This window comes from Rutilus rutilus (genome assembly GCF_951802725.1).
Source record: "Rutilus rutilus genome assembly, chromosome: 9".
NCBI classification, from domain to species: Eukaryota; Metazoa; Chordata; class Actinopteri; order Cypriniformes; family Leuciscidae; genus Rutilus; species Rutilus rutilus.
This window is the reverse complement of record NC_140223.1, coordinates 34,785,009-34,798,783: the sequence shown is the minus strand read 5'-3', so window position 1 is coordinate 34,798,783 and position 13,775 is coordinate 34,785,009. Positions and strand designations below refer to the sequence as shown.

General features: G+C 42.5%; 1 protein-coding gene across 1 annotated transcript; it reads left to right on the top strand.

Annotated features, from left to right (window-relative positions):
* Positions 1-237: 237 nt before the first annotated feature.
* On the top strand, positions 238-1,182 carry LOC311296882 (olfactory receptor 11H6-like; the record flags this gene model as incomplete). The annotated part of the gene is made up of 1 exon (XM_084418866.1): positions 238-1,182. The coding sequence occupies one exon, from the start codon at positions 238-240 to the stop codon at positions 1,180-1,182; it is 945 nt and encodes a 314-aa protein (XP_084274992.1).
* Positions 1,183-13,775: the final 12,593 nt, after the last annotated feature.

The window sequence follows — 13,775 nt, the reverse complement described above, 5'->3', positions numbered from 1 at the left end:
AAACCAAATCAAACTTTTAGGGAGCACAATTAGAAACATGACAACAGAGGAGATGGTAAGGTCTTGGCACTAAACTGGCAATGTGCTACTGTTAGAGAATTTAATATTTGCCTTTTTTTCCATCTACAGACAGCCTAGCTAAAGACAATTCAAATTAACTTTCTATTTCTAATTAGCTTTCCAATGACTCAAATATAATGAAAAGAAAATCTACATAATAACTGCATATCCTTCCAGATGCAGCCACCACTGGAGAATGAGTCCAGTGTCTTAGTATTTACACTCTCTGGTCTGAATGAAACAATGGAAAACAGATTTGTCTTTTTTTCTTTCACTGCACTGTTTTATCCCCTTATGGTGTTTTGTAATTTAACTGTAATTTTCACCATCATACTACATAAGAAGCTTCATGAGCCGATGTATGTATTTATATGTAATCTCTGCATAAATGGACTTTTTGGCACTTCTGGATTCTATCCTAAATTCATGTATGATTTATTAGCACATGATCATGTGATTTCTTATACTGGATGTCTGATTCAAATATTTGTAATTTATTCATCTGTTGCGTGTGACTTTTCAACATTAACAGTGATGGCATATGACAGGTATTTGGCAATATGTAGACCACTTGAGTATCATTCAATAATGACCAATCAGATGGTTTTTAAATGTATCCTTTACTGCTGGCTGGCTCCATTTTTTTGCTTGTCTATTCTAATTATTTTAACATCTAGACTCACCTTGTGTGGCTCTACTATTGAAAAGTTATTCTGTGAGATTTGGGCAGTTGCAAAACTTTCTTGTTTTTCTACAACTGTAAATAATGTGTTTGGGTACATTGCTATTCTTACATATTTTGGGCATACAGTATTCATATTTTGTTCATACATTCACCTGATTAGAAAGTGCATAAAGTCAATAGAGGGCAGGCACAAATTCATGCAAACATGTGTGCCACATCTGGTTTCATTGATTAGTATGGCTGTTGCTTTGCTATTTGATGTACTGTACAGTCGTTATGGCTCAAAGAATGTGCCTCAAGGTGTGCGTAATTTCATGGCCCTGGAATTCTTACTTGTACCACCTATTTTAAATCCACTTATTTATGGACTAAATCTCACAACAGTACGCCAGCAAATTATGAGAATGTTTTTCAAGAAACAAAATGGGAATATCTGAGTGAATATTTTATCAAGTTAAAAGACCTTATGCTTTATGTGTTTTAGAATGAGTGTGACACTTTTTTTAAGAATATTTGAAATATTTAGAAGATTTATTTAATGGACATTGTTCTTGTATTATTCAGAAAATAATGAGACAATAAGTCACAAGAGGCTGCACGTTATTTCACCATGATTAAGGGTATTTTTAGGTATGAAATGGGTAACACTTTAGAATAATGGTCCGTCATTAAGTAACTATGCAGAAAGTAATGCAGGATTAATGAGTAGTACTACATTAACACTTCAGATACTACTATTAACTAATATAGAAACAAGCTTATCTAATCAGTAAGTAATATCGAATTCAGGACTAAGATAGTCCCGCATTAGGTAATTAATAATTGCATAATTGGCATCATTAAGAACTAATAGGTTATTGTGACACTTATAAAGAATTATTATTTTAGAATATTATTAATTAATTATTAATTAGAAATACTAATTAATTCCTAATCACAACATTATAGTGTCTGAGACATTAGAAATTGTCTGTTTTTACTCTCAACATGGTTATAAAATGCATCACTAATTACTCAAGTGTTACCTAGTCACTATGCAGGAACTACTAGTGATCTGGACCATTATTTTAAAGTGAAAAACATATTTTTTACTTAAAAAATATTGGTCCAGATCACTAGTAGTTTTTAAGATTGTCTTTTTTTTTTACTCAGAACATGGTCATAAAATGCATCACTAATTACTCAAGTGTTACCTAGTCACTCTTCAATGACTACTAGTGATCTGGGCCATTATTTTAAATTCAAAAAGATGTTTATCACTTTAAAATATTGGTCTAGATTACTAGTAGTTCCTGCATAGTGACTAGGTAACACTTGAGTAATTAGTGATGCATTTTATGATGACTATATATTCATATTAAAATGATGACTGATTATGTCTCAGAGACACGATAATGTTCTTTATAATTTGTCAGTTAGTTAATAGTTATTAATGAGGCTAATCGGTAACACTTTATATTACGACCCGCAAACAACTGCGTAAGTAAACCGAAATTACGGTGTACGTTTCTGTAATTATAGTGTACTTCCGTGTAGGTATAAGGGAACAATATGTTAAGTTTTGGGTAATAAAGGGGTAACAAGCAGATATATAACCTGCAAAGAACTTCGTAAGTAAACCGAAATTACGGTGTATGTTTCTGTAATTATAGTGTACCTCCGTGTAAGGGAACAATATGTTAAGTTTTGGGTAATAAAGGGGTACAACCAGATATACAAGCAAATTATTTATAATGTAATTATTTTAAAACTAACACGTACCTATTCTGTTAATATATTCCAGGCAAAAATTGTAAGTCTGTTGTATATAAAAGTTTTTAACACATTTCTGGCAAAATATGTTCTTATGCAATGTAGTTACAGGGTAATTTTGACATCTGTGGGTTTTAAATTAAACTTTTTTTTATATATATATATATACTGTATATATATGGCTGTATGTAAGCACAGTATGATAAAAATTGAATCTGAAACAATTTTATAAACAGCTGATTTCGAAAAACATTGGCAATGCTATTGGCTTTTATTTTTACTAAACTACTTAAAGTTAAGCCAAGTAAGTATTGCAATGACACTTAAATGTCTGGGCAAATATACTGTGTAATTAAAAGGTTTTTATTTTTTTTATTTTTTTTTTTTAATAAGAGTACCTTTCTCTGTAAATACTGTGCAAATAGTGTTGTTTCGTATTGTTACATAGTAAGTAGTGTTTGTTACCCGTTTCAACTGTGTATTTACAGGGTAAGTGTAACTCCTGCGGGCTGTAAATTAAAGTGGAGCTTGTTACCCCCTTGTTCTGTGTAGTTACAGGGTAAGTGCAGTAAATATACAATAAAGGATCCCATTTAATTTCTGACTTTTATTTTACAAAAAAATTTCAAAACACTTTTTCATCTTAATAAAGCTTTTTATATATAATAAAAACTTTTATATACAACAGACGTAAAATTTTTGCCTGGAATATATTAACAGAATAGGTACCATTATTAAAATAATTACATTATAAATAATTTTCTTGTATATCTGGTTGTACCCCTTTATCACCCAAAACTTAACATATTGTTCCCTTATACCTACACGGAGGTACACTATAATTACAGAAACATACACCGTAATTTCGGTTTACTTACGAAGTTCTTTGGTTGTATATCTGCTTGTTACCCCTTTATTACTCAAAACTTAACATATTGTTCCCTTATACCTACACGGAAGTACACTATAATTACAGAAACGTACACCGTAATTTCGGTTTACTTACGCAGTTGTTTGCGGGTCGTAATATAAAGTGTTACCGGCTAATCTCAATAAGTAATTGTTGGTTACCTAATAAGGAACTATCTCCTAAATTTGATATCACTTACTGATTAGTTAAGCTTGTTTCTATATTAGTTAACCGTATAGTAGCTGAAGTGTTAATGTAATAATACTCATTAGTCTTGCATTACTTTCTGCATAGTTACTTATTAATGACGGATCGTTATTCTAAAGTGTTACCCACATTGGGTACTCATGTAGAAGTATAGATACTAGGGTTAAAAAAAGACTTCTGTAGAAGTTGAAATATCAACTTAAGCTTTTTACTCAAGTAAAAGTATAAAAGTACTGGTTTCAAAACTACTTAAAGTATAAAAGAAAAAGGAATGTAAGGAAAAAAATGCCATTAAGGACAAAAGCTAAGGCCGCGCCACATGGGCCTATAGTGCACTACCCCAGCTCCTCAAAAAAACACATTTTTCTAAAGGCCATATTTGACTATAATTATATTAAAATGTTGATGTTGAAAAATTTGGGATGATGCACTAGGCTACCTGTTTCAGCCGTATATATGCCCATAGAAAATTAATTTTCTAAATAAATAAGCTAAATAAGCGGAGGAATCAGGAAATTAATAGGACAATGTATTAAGGTTTTTAGTCTTGACCTTAACAATACGTAAATGAATTAATTCTGTAATGTTACAAATAACTAATAAAGACATGGTGGCAGTTTAACAGAGACTTAACTTTACTGCAATACTGTCTTGTTCCTTGCTTTTTGAAGAAGCCAAACACATGTCTGCATCTTTCATTAAAGGGATATAGTTCACCCAAAAATGAAAACCATTTACTCACCCTCAAACTGTTTCAATCCTGCATGAATTTATTTCTTCTGATGAACACAAAAGAAGATATTTTGACCCCATTGACTTCCATAGTAGGAAAAAAAAAATACTATGGAAGTCAATGGCTACCATCAACTGTCTGGTTATCGACATTCTTCAAAATATCTTCTTTTGTGTTCAGCAGAAGAAAGAAACTGGTTTGAAACAACTCGAGAGTGAGTAAATAATGACAGAATTTTCATTTTTAACTAAGTGAACTAATCATTTAACAGAAATTAACTGTTGGCATATGTTTCACATCAATACTGTCTAGTTTTTCCTGTTGGACACGACACACAGCAATACTGTCAAGTGTCACTTGTGACCATTGCTCTGAGCCATGTTTTCAGTGTCCTAAGAGCACTGAAACGTCTTTCAGTCCAGCTGATGAGACTGGGATGATTTGATCAACAGGCCTCTCATTTCAACAAGACCAGCCTTCAACAGACCAAGCAATGTTATTTTTTCATGTTTTATGGGGACTTTCCATTGACATAATGATTTTTATACTGTACAAACAAACTGTGTATTCTACCCCCCATAGACTAACCTTACCTATCACAGAAAACTGTCTGCATTTTTGTCTGTCTGCTACAAAAAAAAAAAAAAAAAAAAAATCCCCCAAAGGACAAGGATTTCGGATATTGACATCTTTGTGAGGATATTTTGACTCTATAATGTAGAGTTGCACACACACACACACACACACACACACTCTCTCTCTCTCTCTCTCTCTCTCTCGCTCACGCTCACACACACACTCTCTCTCTCTCTCGCTCACACACACACACACACACACACACACACTAACGATTATGCTAGTGTTATGTTACGATTGTCATATTGTAAAAACGTCTGTCCCCAAATCAATATTTGACGCGATTTGCCCCGTATTCTTGAGCACAGAACGTACTCGGTTACTAACATAACCTCGGTTCTCTCTAGAGAGGGAACGAGTACTTGCTGAAATCTTACGCTGGGGAAAATCTCTTTTCCGCGAGATACTGAAGCCAAAAAATTATCCTTAATTTTGAAATAATGTAAAACGCATTGCGGCAGCATGCAGACATAGGCGAGACGGCTCGCGCGCCTATTGGCTGCCCTGCGGCAACTGCAGCAGCCTATCGACAAGGCCCCATCGTGATGTCAGCTCCAATGGGGGCGCTTCGCGCCCAATACGTCACGTCCCGCCGAAACGGGCGTGGCCTAGGGCTATAAATATAGCTTCGAGAGGCTAGCTCACTGGTTTTTCATCGCTGGAGCGAACCAGAGCATGTGCAGGCACGGCAAGATACGCAGTACTCGTTCCCACTTTAGAGAGAACCGAGGTTACGTTAGTAACCGAGTACGTTCTCTTACGAGAGGTTCTCTCGTACTGCGTAAATCTTATGCTAGGGGAACACAGTGTAAAACGCCGTGCATGCTAAGATCCAGCACCAAAGTCCCAAGGGCAAGTGCCCGGGCTCATATAGTACATGATCATAAGGGACTCACAGAGAGTCCAGGAAAGAGTGGCTAAAATAGCATCATTCCTGTAAAAAATAACATCCAATAGGAGCGGTTATAATGTTTCATACAGTCAGGGCGACCTCCGGCCTGGACTGACGAATATAGTGGGTCTTATACACTGCCCATATAGCTGCGCGATCAAACAGCGAGCGTTTGCTCAAGCAGTTTCAGTATTCTGGGCCGAAAACATTGGGGCAGACAGTACCGATTTTTTGTTTTTTGTTTTTTAGACCGAAAGCAGCTTAGCTTGCAAAGCTGGAACCTCTAGGTTATAAAACCTTATAAATGTAGACGGGGAGGCCCAGCCTGCCGCCATACAGATATCTTGCAAGGCAATCCCACTAGACCAAGCCCACGACGAGGCCACACCTCTCGTGGAGTGCGCTCTGATACCTAATGGGCACTGCAAGCCCTTAGAGGTATAAGCCAGCGCTATAGCATCGACTATCCATCTGGATAGGCTCTGTTTCGACACGGCAAGTCCCTTAGAACGTCCGTAGAATGAAACAAAGAGCTGCTCTGTCTGTCTGAAGACAGACGTGCGAGACACATACTCCTTTAATGCCCTGACCGGGCAAAGGAAGCTGGCATCCTTTTCCTCGTTAGAGACCGGCAGGGCAGACAGGGAAATGACCTGCGCCCTAAACGGTGTGTTGAGGGATTTAGGAACGTACCCGTGCCTCGGTTTGAGTATGACTTTTGAGTCATTTGGCCCAAACTCCACTCACTGAGAGCGCTTGTAAGTCCCCTATATGCTTTACTGAAGCGAGAGCCAGAAGAAACACTGTTTTGAAAGACAGATGTTTAATATCTATTGATTGGATCGGCTTGAATGGGGCACCTTTCACGGCTTCCAAGACCGTAGAAAGGTCCCAAATGGGAACTGAGGGAGGTCTGGGAGAATTTAACCTCTTAGCTCCTCTAAGGAAGCGAATGACCAGATCGTTCCTTCCTAGTGACTGGCCAAGCGTTGGTTTTGAAAACGCTGCTATAGCCGCCACATAAACTTTGAGTGTGGATGGGGCTCTTCCCTTATCCAGTAGCTCGTCTAGGAAGGAGAGAACCTCCGTCACTCCACAGTCTTGGGGTGGAAAGCCACGTGCTGTGCACCAGCTGGAGAACACAGACCATTTTGAGGAATAGAGCCGCCTCGTAGAGGGGAAAAGCATAGAGCGGGCAGCGGGGCCAGACGTGGGCCAGCGCATCCCTGCTCTTGGAGAAAAACTCCGGGCAGTGAGCGTTTTCTTGAGACGCAAACAGGTCTATTTTCGCTCTGCCGAATGTCTCCCACAGCAGTTGGACTGTCTGCGGGTGTAGAGACCATTCCCCTGCTGGAACATTGTTCCTGGACAGTTTGTCTGGTCCCACGTTTAGGTGGCCAGGCACGTGCGCTGCTCTGAGCGAGCGCAGGTTGCGCTGAGCCCATACCAGGAGGCGTTCCGTCAACCTGTAAAGGTTTTGGGATGTGATGCCTCCCTGGCGATTTATGTAGGCTACCACAGACATGTTGTCCGAGCGGACCAAGATGTGGTGTCCTGTTATCTGGGGACGAAAACGCCTCAGCGTGTTGTCGACTGCCATCATTTCCAGGCAGTTTATGTGCAGAAGCTTTTCCCGTTCTGACCACTGGCCGAAAAACGGTCTGCCCTCGAGCAGCGCTCCCCATCCCGAGGTGGAGGCGTCCGTAGACACCACCTTCACACTCGAGGAAGTCCCCAGGCTTACACCTGACTGGTACCAGTCGGTCGCTCTCCAAGGTTTCAGTGCTGATATGCATTTCTGATCGACCTTGAGGCGAAAAAGACCAGAGGTACTCGCGCCTTTAGCCAGAACTGCAGTGGGCGCATGCGGAGCAGACCCAGCTGAAGAACTGCTGATGCTGCGGCCATGAGACCCAGCATCCTTTGAAACTTTTTGAGCGGGACTATAGCGCCGCGGCGGAAGGTTTCCGTCATGCGCTGAATAACCAGTCTGCGCTGCACCGATAGTTGAGCCGTCTTAGACAGCGAGTCCAGTTCTGTGCCCAGAAAAGATATTCTCTGACTGGGAGACAGTGAACTTTTTGCCCAATTGACTTCGAGACCCAGATTCTTGAGTAAAATGGTCCTGTGTTCTATGAGCTCTGAGTGTGACTGAGCTAGAATCAGCCAATCGTCCAAGTAGTTCAAAACTCGCATTCCCCGAAGTTTCAGGGGAGCGAGGGCTGCGTCCATGCACATCGTGAATGTACGGGGTGCTAGGGACAAGCCGAACGGCAGGACTGTGTATTGATATGCCTGGCCCTCGAAGGCGAATCTCAAAAATCGCCTGTGACGTGATGCTATTTGCATTTGGAAATATGCGTCCTTCAGATCTATTGACACAAACCAGTCCCCCTGGCGAATTTGCGAGAGGATTTTCTTGGTCGTGAGCATTCTGAACCGGCGTTTTGAAAGCGCTTTGTTCAGCTGTCTTAGATCCAGAATGGGTCTGAGACCCCCGTCTTTTTTCGGTACCAGAAAATATCTGCTGTATAGCCCCCCTTCGCTCTGAGCTTGAGATAAAGGCTCTATGGCCCCTTTGCTCAACAGTTTCGCAATTTTGGCACGAAGTAGATGTGCTACTTCCTTTTCAACCATAGTTTCGATTCGCGCCGCGCAACGGCGGGGGCGTCGAGCGAACTGTAGCGAATAGCCTCTTTCTATAATGTTCAGCACCCATTCCGATACCCCGGGAAGCTTTGCCCACGTATTTGCATGGATAGCTAGGGGTTGAATGAGATCTGTGCTCTGGCCGTGACATAGTGGCGGCCGGAGAGCTACGGTATGCTGTAATATAGACACCGCATTTGCAGCGTTCGAGGCGGGGGGCGGACTGATAACAGCGGGCAGTCCGCCCGTGCTCGACTCTCTCACGGCGGGTAGCTGAGAGATGGCGAGCGGGGGGGAACCCGTGGGATTCGTCATGTCTGTGAGTGAATGTGGGCGCGGGACAGCGAGCACATTTGCACTGAAAACATCGTCGGCCTGAGCTGACTGTATGCGTGTTGGTTTCGTTTTTACAGAAACCGAGAGACATGCAGTGTGTAGTGTTTGTGGGCACTGGGATGTGGGCACGTTCACTACATTTAGTGCGCAGCCGACATGAGTCGATTTTGTGTGTGCGAGCCCTGTGGAACGGGCTGTGTCTGTGTGTAGGAATGGGCACTGGACAGTGGGCATTTTTACTACACTCATAACACCATCGGCCGTGGCCGGAACACCAGAAAATACACTCTTTATAGGATTTATCTGGGTCGCCGTAAAAACGGCGTTTGTGTGCAGGCAAGCGGGCAGTGTAACCGACTTGTTTACTGCAGAATACACTGGAACAGTCGCATTTTCTGGAACTGAACGAGCGAGAAGTTTTGGTGGAAGTCTGGCTGCAGCGGGACTTGAACACCGTCGCTTTCCTAGGCGGGCTAGGCGGGCTAGGAAGACTTTGAGGCCTCGGGCTTTATCTCAATCTTCTGCCAGGGCCCATGCGGAGGGGGGCGGCGGCCGGTAGAGCGAGAACGCGGTCTCGGGGCCCGGGCCTGTCGACGCTGTGAAGCGGCGGCGGGGGTCGGCGGCGGGGGGCGGAGGCTGCGAGCTTCGAGCAGACGGCTGTTTTGAGCGGCCTGTTGCGGAGCTAGAGCGCTTCGGCAGAAAGTGCTTCATGGCCTGCGACGTCTTCTGTACCTCAGCGAATCTGTCCGCGAAATCCTTGACGGACGATCCAAAGAGGTCAGCAGGAGAGATGGGGGCGTCGAGGAACGCCGCGCGCTCCGAGTCCGGCATCTCAGAGAGCGTTAGCCACAGGTGTCTCTCAGCAACGGTGAGAGAGGCCATGTTCCGCCCTATGGCCTGTGCAGCGGATTTTGTAGCGCGGAGTGCGAGATCGGTAGCACTCCTCAGATCCGGCACGCTGATAGCTTCCACGCCTTCCTCGTCCAGTTTTCGGAGAAGGTTGGCCTGAAAGATCTGGAGGGTGGCCATAGTGTGCAGCGCTGATGCAGCCTGTCCAGCGGTGGTATAAGCGCGACTGTGCAGGGCTGACGTCGTGCAGCAGGCTTTAGAAGGCAGCGCCGTCTTAGCGCGCCATCCAGCAGAGGGCTGGCAAAGATGGGCTGCTACTGCTTCTTCCACCAGAGGAAGAGAAAGGTATCCTCTGCCTTTTGCATCGTCCACCACGGAGAATGCTGCTGAGGCAGAAGTACGCATCCTGGCCGAGAAGGGGGCGCTCCAAGACTTTGCGAGTTCTTCGTGAAGCTCAGGAAGAAACGGGGCGGGTCTTGAAGTTGTTGAAACGCGGTCCCCCTGCAGGAAACAACCGTCCAGCCGGTTGCGTGCAGGCTCGTCGGGCGCTGACCACTCGAGGCCGAGGCTCTCTGTGGCCTGTGTGAGCAGACGCGTCAGCTCAGCTTCAATATTGGCCCTTTTTCCTGACGGCTCGCAGGCAGAAGAAGGGGCAAGATCCACAGAGCTCGACCAATCCTCACTGTCTGACGCCAGGATAGAGCAGCTGTCCTCCTCGATAACTGCCGCTTCTGCGCGGCATCACAGCAGGGAGTGCAGTCTCGTGGAAGGATGCCATGCGAGTCCTCAGAGTCGCCATAGGCAGTAGCTCGCAGTGAGGGCATCCGCCGTTGGCGAGCGCGAGAGCTGCATGTCCTTCACCCAGGCAGGAAACGCAGATGACATGGCTGTCCCCGTCGCTGAGTGGGGCTCGGCACGAGCCACAGAAGGGTCGAGACATCTTAAAAAAGACGCTCTGCTCTTTTAGAGAAGGAGTGTGAGTCGCGGCGGCGAACACACACTATGCAAGAAAAGGATATAACGCTGGATAGCGTAGCAGGAACGGCGGCTGAAGGCGGCGCGGCCAGCGACTCCAGATGCAGACTCGTCCCGCTGAAGGCTTTCTCTAACGGCGCGGCTTCTTCTCTCTGGATCCAGCGATGCGTATGCTCCGCTGAAGAGATGAAAAATCAGTGAGCTAGCCTCTCGAAGCTATATTTATAGCCCTAGGCCACGCCCATTTCGGCGGGACGTGACGTATTGGGCGCGAAGTGCCCCCATTGGAGCTGACGTCACGATAGGGCCTTGTCGATAGGCTGCTGCAGTTGCCGCAGGGCAGCCAATAGGCGCGCGAGCCGTCTCGCTTATGTCTGCATGCTGCCGCAACGCGTTTTACATTATTTCAAAATTAAGGATAATTTTTTGGCTTCAGTATCTCGCGGAAAAGAGATTTTCCCCTAGCGTAAGATTTACGCAGTACGAGAGAACCTCTCGTGAGAGAACTGTTGATTTCTCCCTCGCTTACCGCATCTAGGTTTCCTTAGGACTCGGAGGAGTTTTGGCGCTTCGCACAACCAAATGTGACTACAGCCTCTCACAAGTTAGAAAGAAAAGAAAACACAAAGCCAATCAGTTTAGCGATGTGTGTTCAGGAGGCGGGACTCAGATCTATTAACCGTTTGTGTAATTGGCCAAATTTTTTTTTAACGACGACAAGCCGGAATGAAAACAAGCCGAAATGAACTAGGAGTAACGAGGCTATTTTTAAAATGTAAGGAGTACAAAGTACAGATAATTGCATGAAAATGTAAAGAGTTGAAGTAAAAAGTCGTCTGAAAAATAATTACTCCAGTAAAGTATAGATACCCAAAATTTCTACTTAAGTAATGTAACGAAGTATTTGTACTTCGTTACTTGACACCTCTGGTGAGCACTGGCTCATCTGGGTGTGAGCCAAAAGTGGCCCACATTTGATCCTCCAAATGTGGCCCAGTTATCTTAAAACGTATCTGGGCTAGTTTGGGCAAAGATATGGCTCAGTGAGCACTGGCTCAATCTAGGTGTGAGCCAAAAGTGGCCCACATATAATGCTGCAAATGTGGCCCAGTTATCTTAAAACATATCTGGGCCAGTTTGGGCAAAGATATGGCTCAGTGAGCACTGGCTCATCTGGGTGTGAGCCAAAAGTGGCCCACATATAATGCTGCAAATGTGGCCCAGTTATCTTAAAACACATCTGGGCCAGTTTTGACAATGATATGGCTCAGTGAGCACTGGCTCATTTGGGTGTGAGCCAAAAGTGGCCCACATATGTTTCAGCAAATGTGGCCCAGTTATCTTAAAACACATCTGGGCCAGTTTTGGCAAATATATGGCTCAGTGGCACTGTCTCATCTGGATGTGAGCCAAAAGTGGCCCACATATAATGCTGCAAATGTGGCCCAGTTATCTTAAAACACATCTGGGCCAGTTTTGGCAATGATATGGCTCAGTGAGCACTGGCTCAATCTAGGTGTGAGCCAAAAGTGGCCCACATATAATGCTGCAAATGTGACCCATTTATCTTAAAACATTTCTGGGTCAGTTTTGGCAAAGATATGGCTCAGTGAGCACTATCTCATCTCGATGTGAGGCAAAAGTGGCCCCCATTTGACATGGCAAATATTGCCCAAATAATTAATTACAATTTGGGCCACGTTTGGGAAATATATACGGCACAGTCAGCATTGCAGGGTGTAAGTCTAACTTAGTTGGCTCACATTCAACGTGGCAAATATTCTTTGTGTTTCCCAAAAATTAAAACCTACGCGGTAAGTCCATTTCTGGATTGAATGCAACACCATCAATTTTTCTTTATTCCAAAAATCATTAGGATATTAAATAAAGATGTTTTATATTTTGTAAATGTCCTACCATAAATTTATAAACATTTATTTTTGTGAGTGAATATAGCAATATCGCAAACATAAATGGACAACTTTAAAGGCGATTTTCTCAATGTTTCGATTTTGTTGCACCCTCAGATTCCAGAATTTCAGTTGTATCGGCCAAATATTGTTCTATCTTAACAAATCGTACATCAATAGAAAGCTTATTTATTCAGCTTTCATATGATGTATAAATCTCAATTTTAAAAAATTGACCCATATGACATTGACCCATTGAGTGGTTTTGTGGTCTAGGGTTACATATTAGAATGATTTCTGAAGGATCATGTGACACTGAAGACTGGAGTAATGATGCTGAAAATTCAGCTTTGATCACAGGAATAAATTACAGTTTACTATATATTCACATAGAAAACAGATATTTTAAACTTTAATAATATTTCACTCTTCTCCTATCAAGGTACTCTGCTCTTGCTGCAGGGTCAGAATTTTTTTGCTTGGCAGTGGCATCTGGTAAAATAGATCAAAATAGTTTTAAATAAATAAATAGCCAATAATAAATACACTACAAATAAATGCAGTATTACTAAACAGATTTTTTTTTGTGTGTGTGCATTTTTCTCATATTGTACAAAGAGTAAACATAAACTGTGAAATATATATAAAAAAAATATCCCAAATTGCATAAAAATCTATTCCAAATGATACTAAAGTAAAGTACTTTTTTTTATATAAACCGTCAATTGAATATAAACGCATAAAACTGCCAATCTAGGACATATATCTATCATTGAAAACAGTCTGCAGTGGTTGCACCACATGATATTTGGTCGCTCCACATGATATTTTCAAATTCAGTCATAATTTACAGGCAGAGAATTGGCCACCTAAACAAAACAAGCTAGCTTGCCAAAAAAGGTCACTATGAAATTTATAATAAAAATATATATTTGTAGAAATAACTTTAATATTTTTTTAATATACATACCACATGACATCCAAATTTGGCAACTACATACCAACCATTACAAAGGTTTATTTTTTTTCCAATTTGAGAGAATTACAAACCTGCTTGCTGCTTCCATGGGTCCTTGGTAAATTGGTTTATAATGTAACTTCCTGTGTTTGAATAGTTTTCAACATATAAGTCCCAAAATGGTAGTTCCTTGATGGTCGCACTACATGATATTTCATAAAAT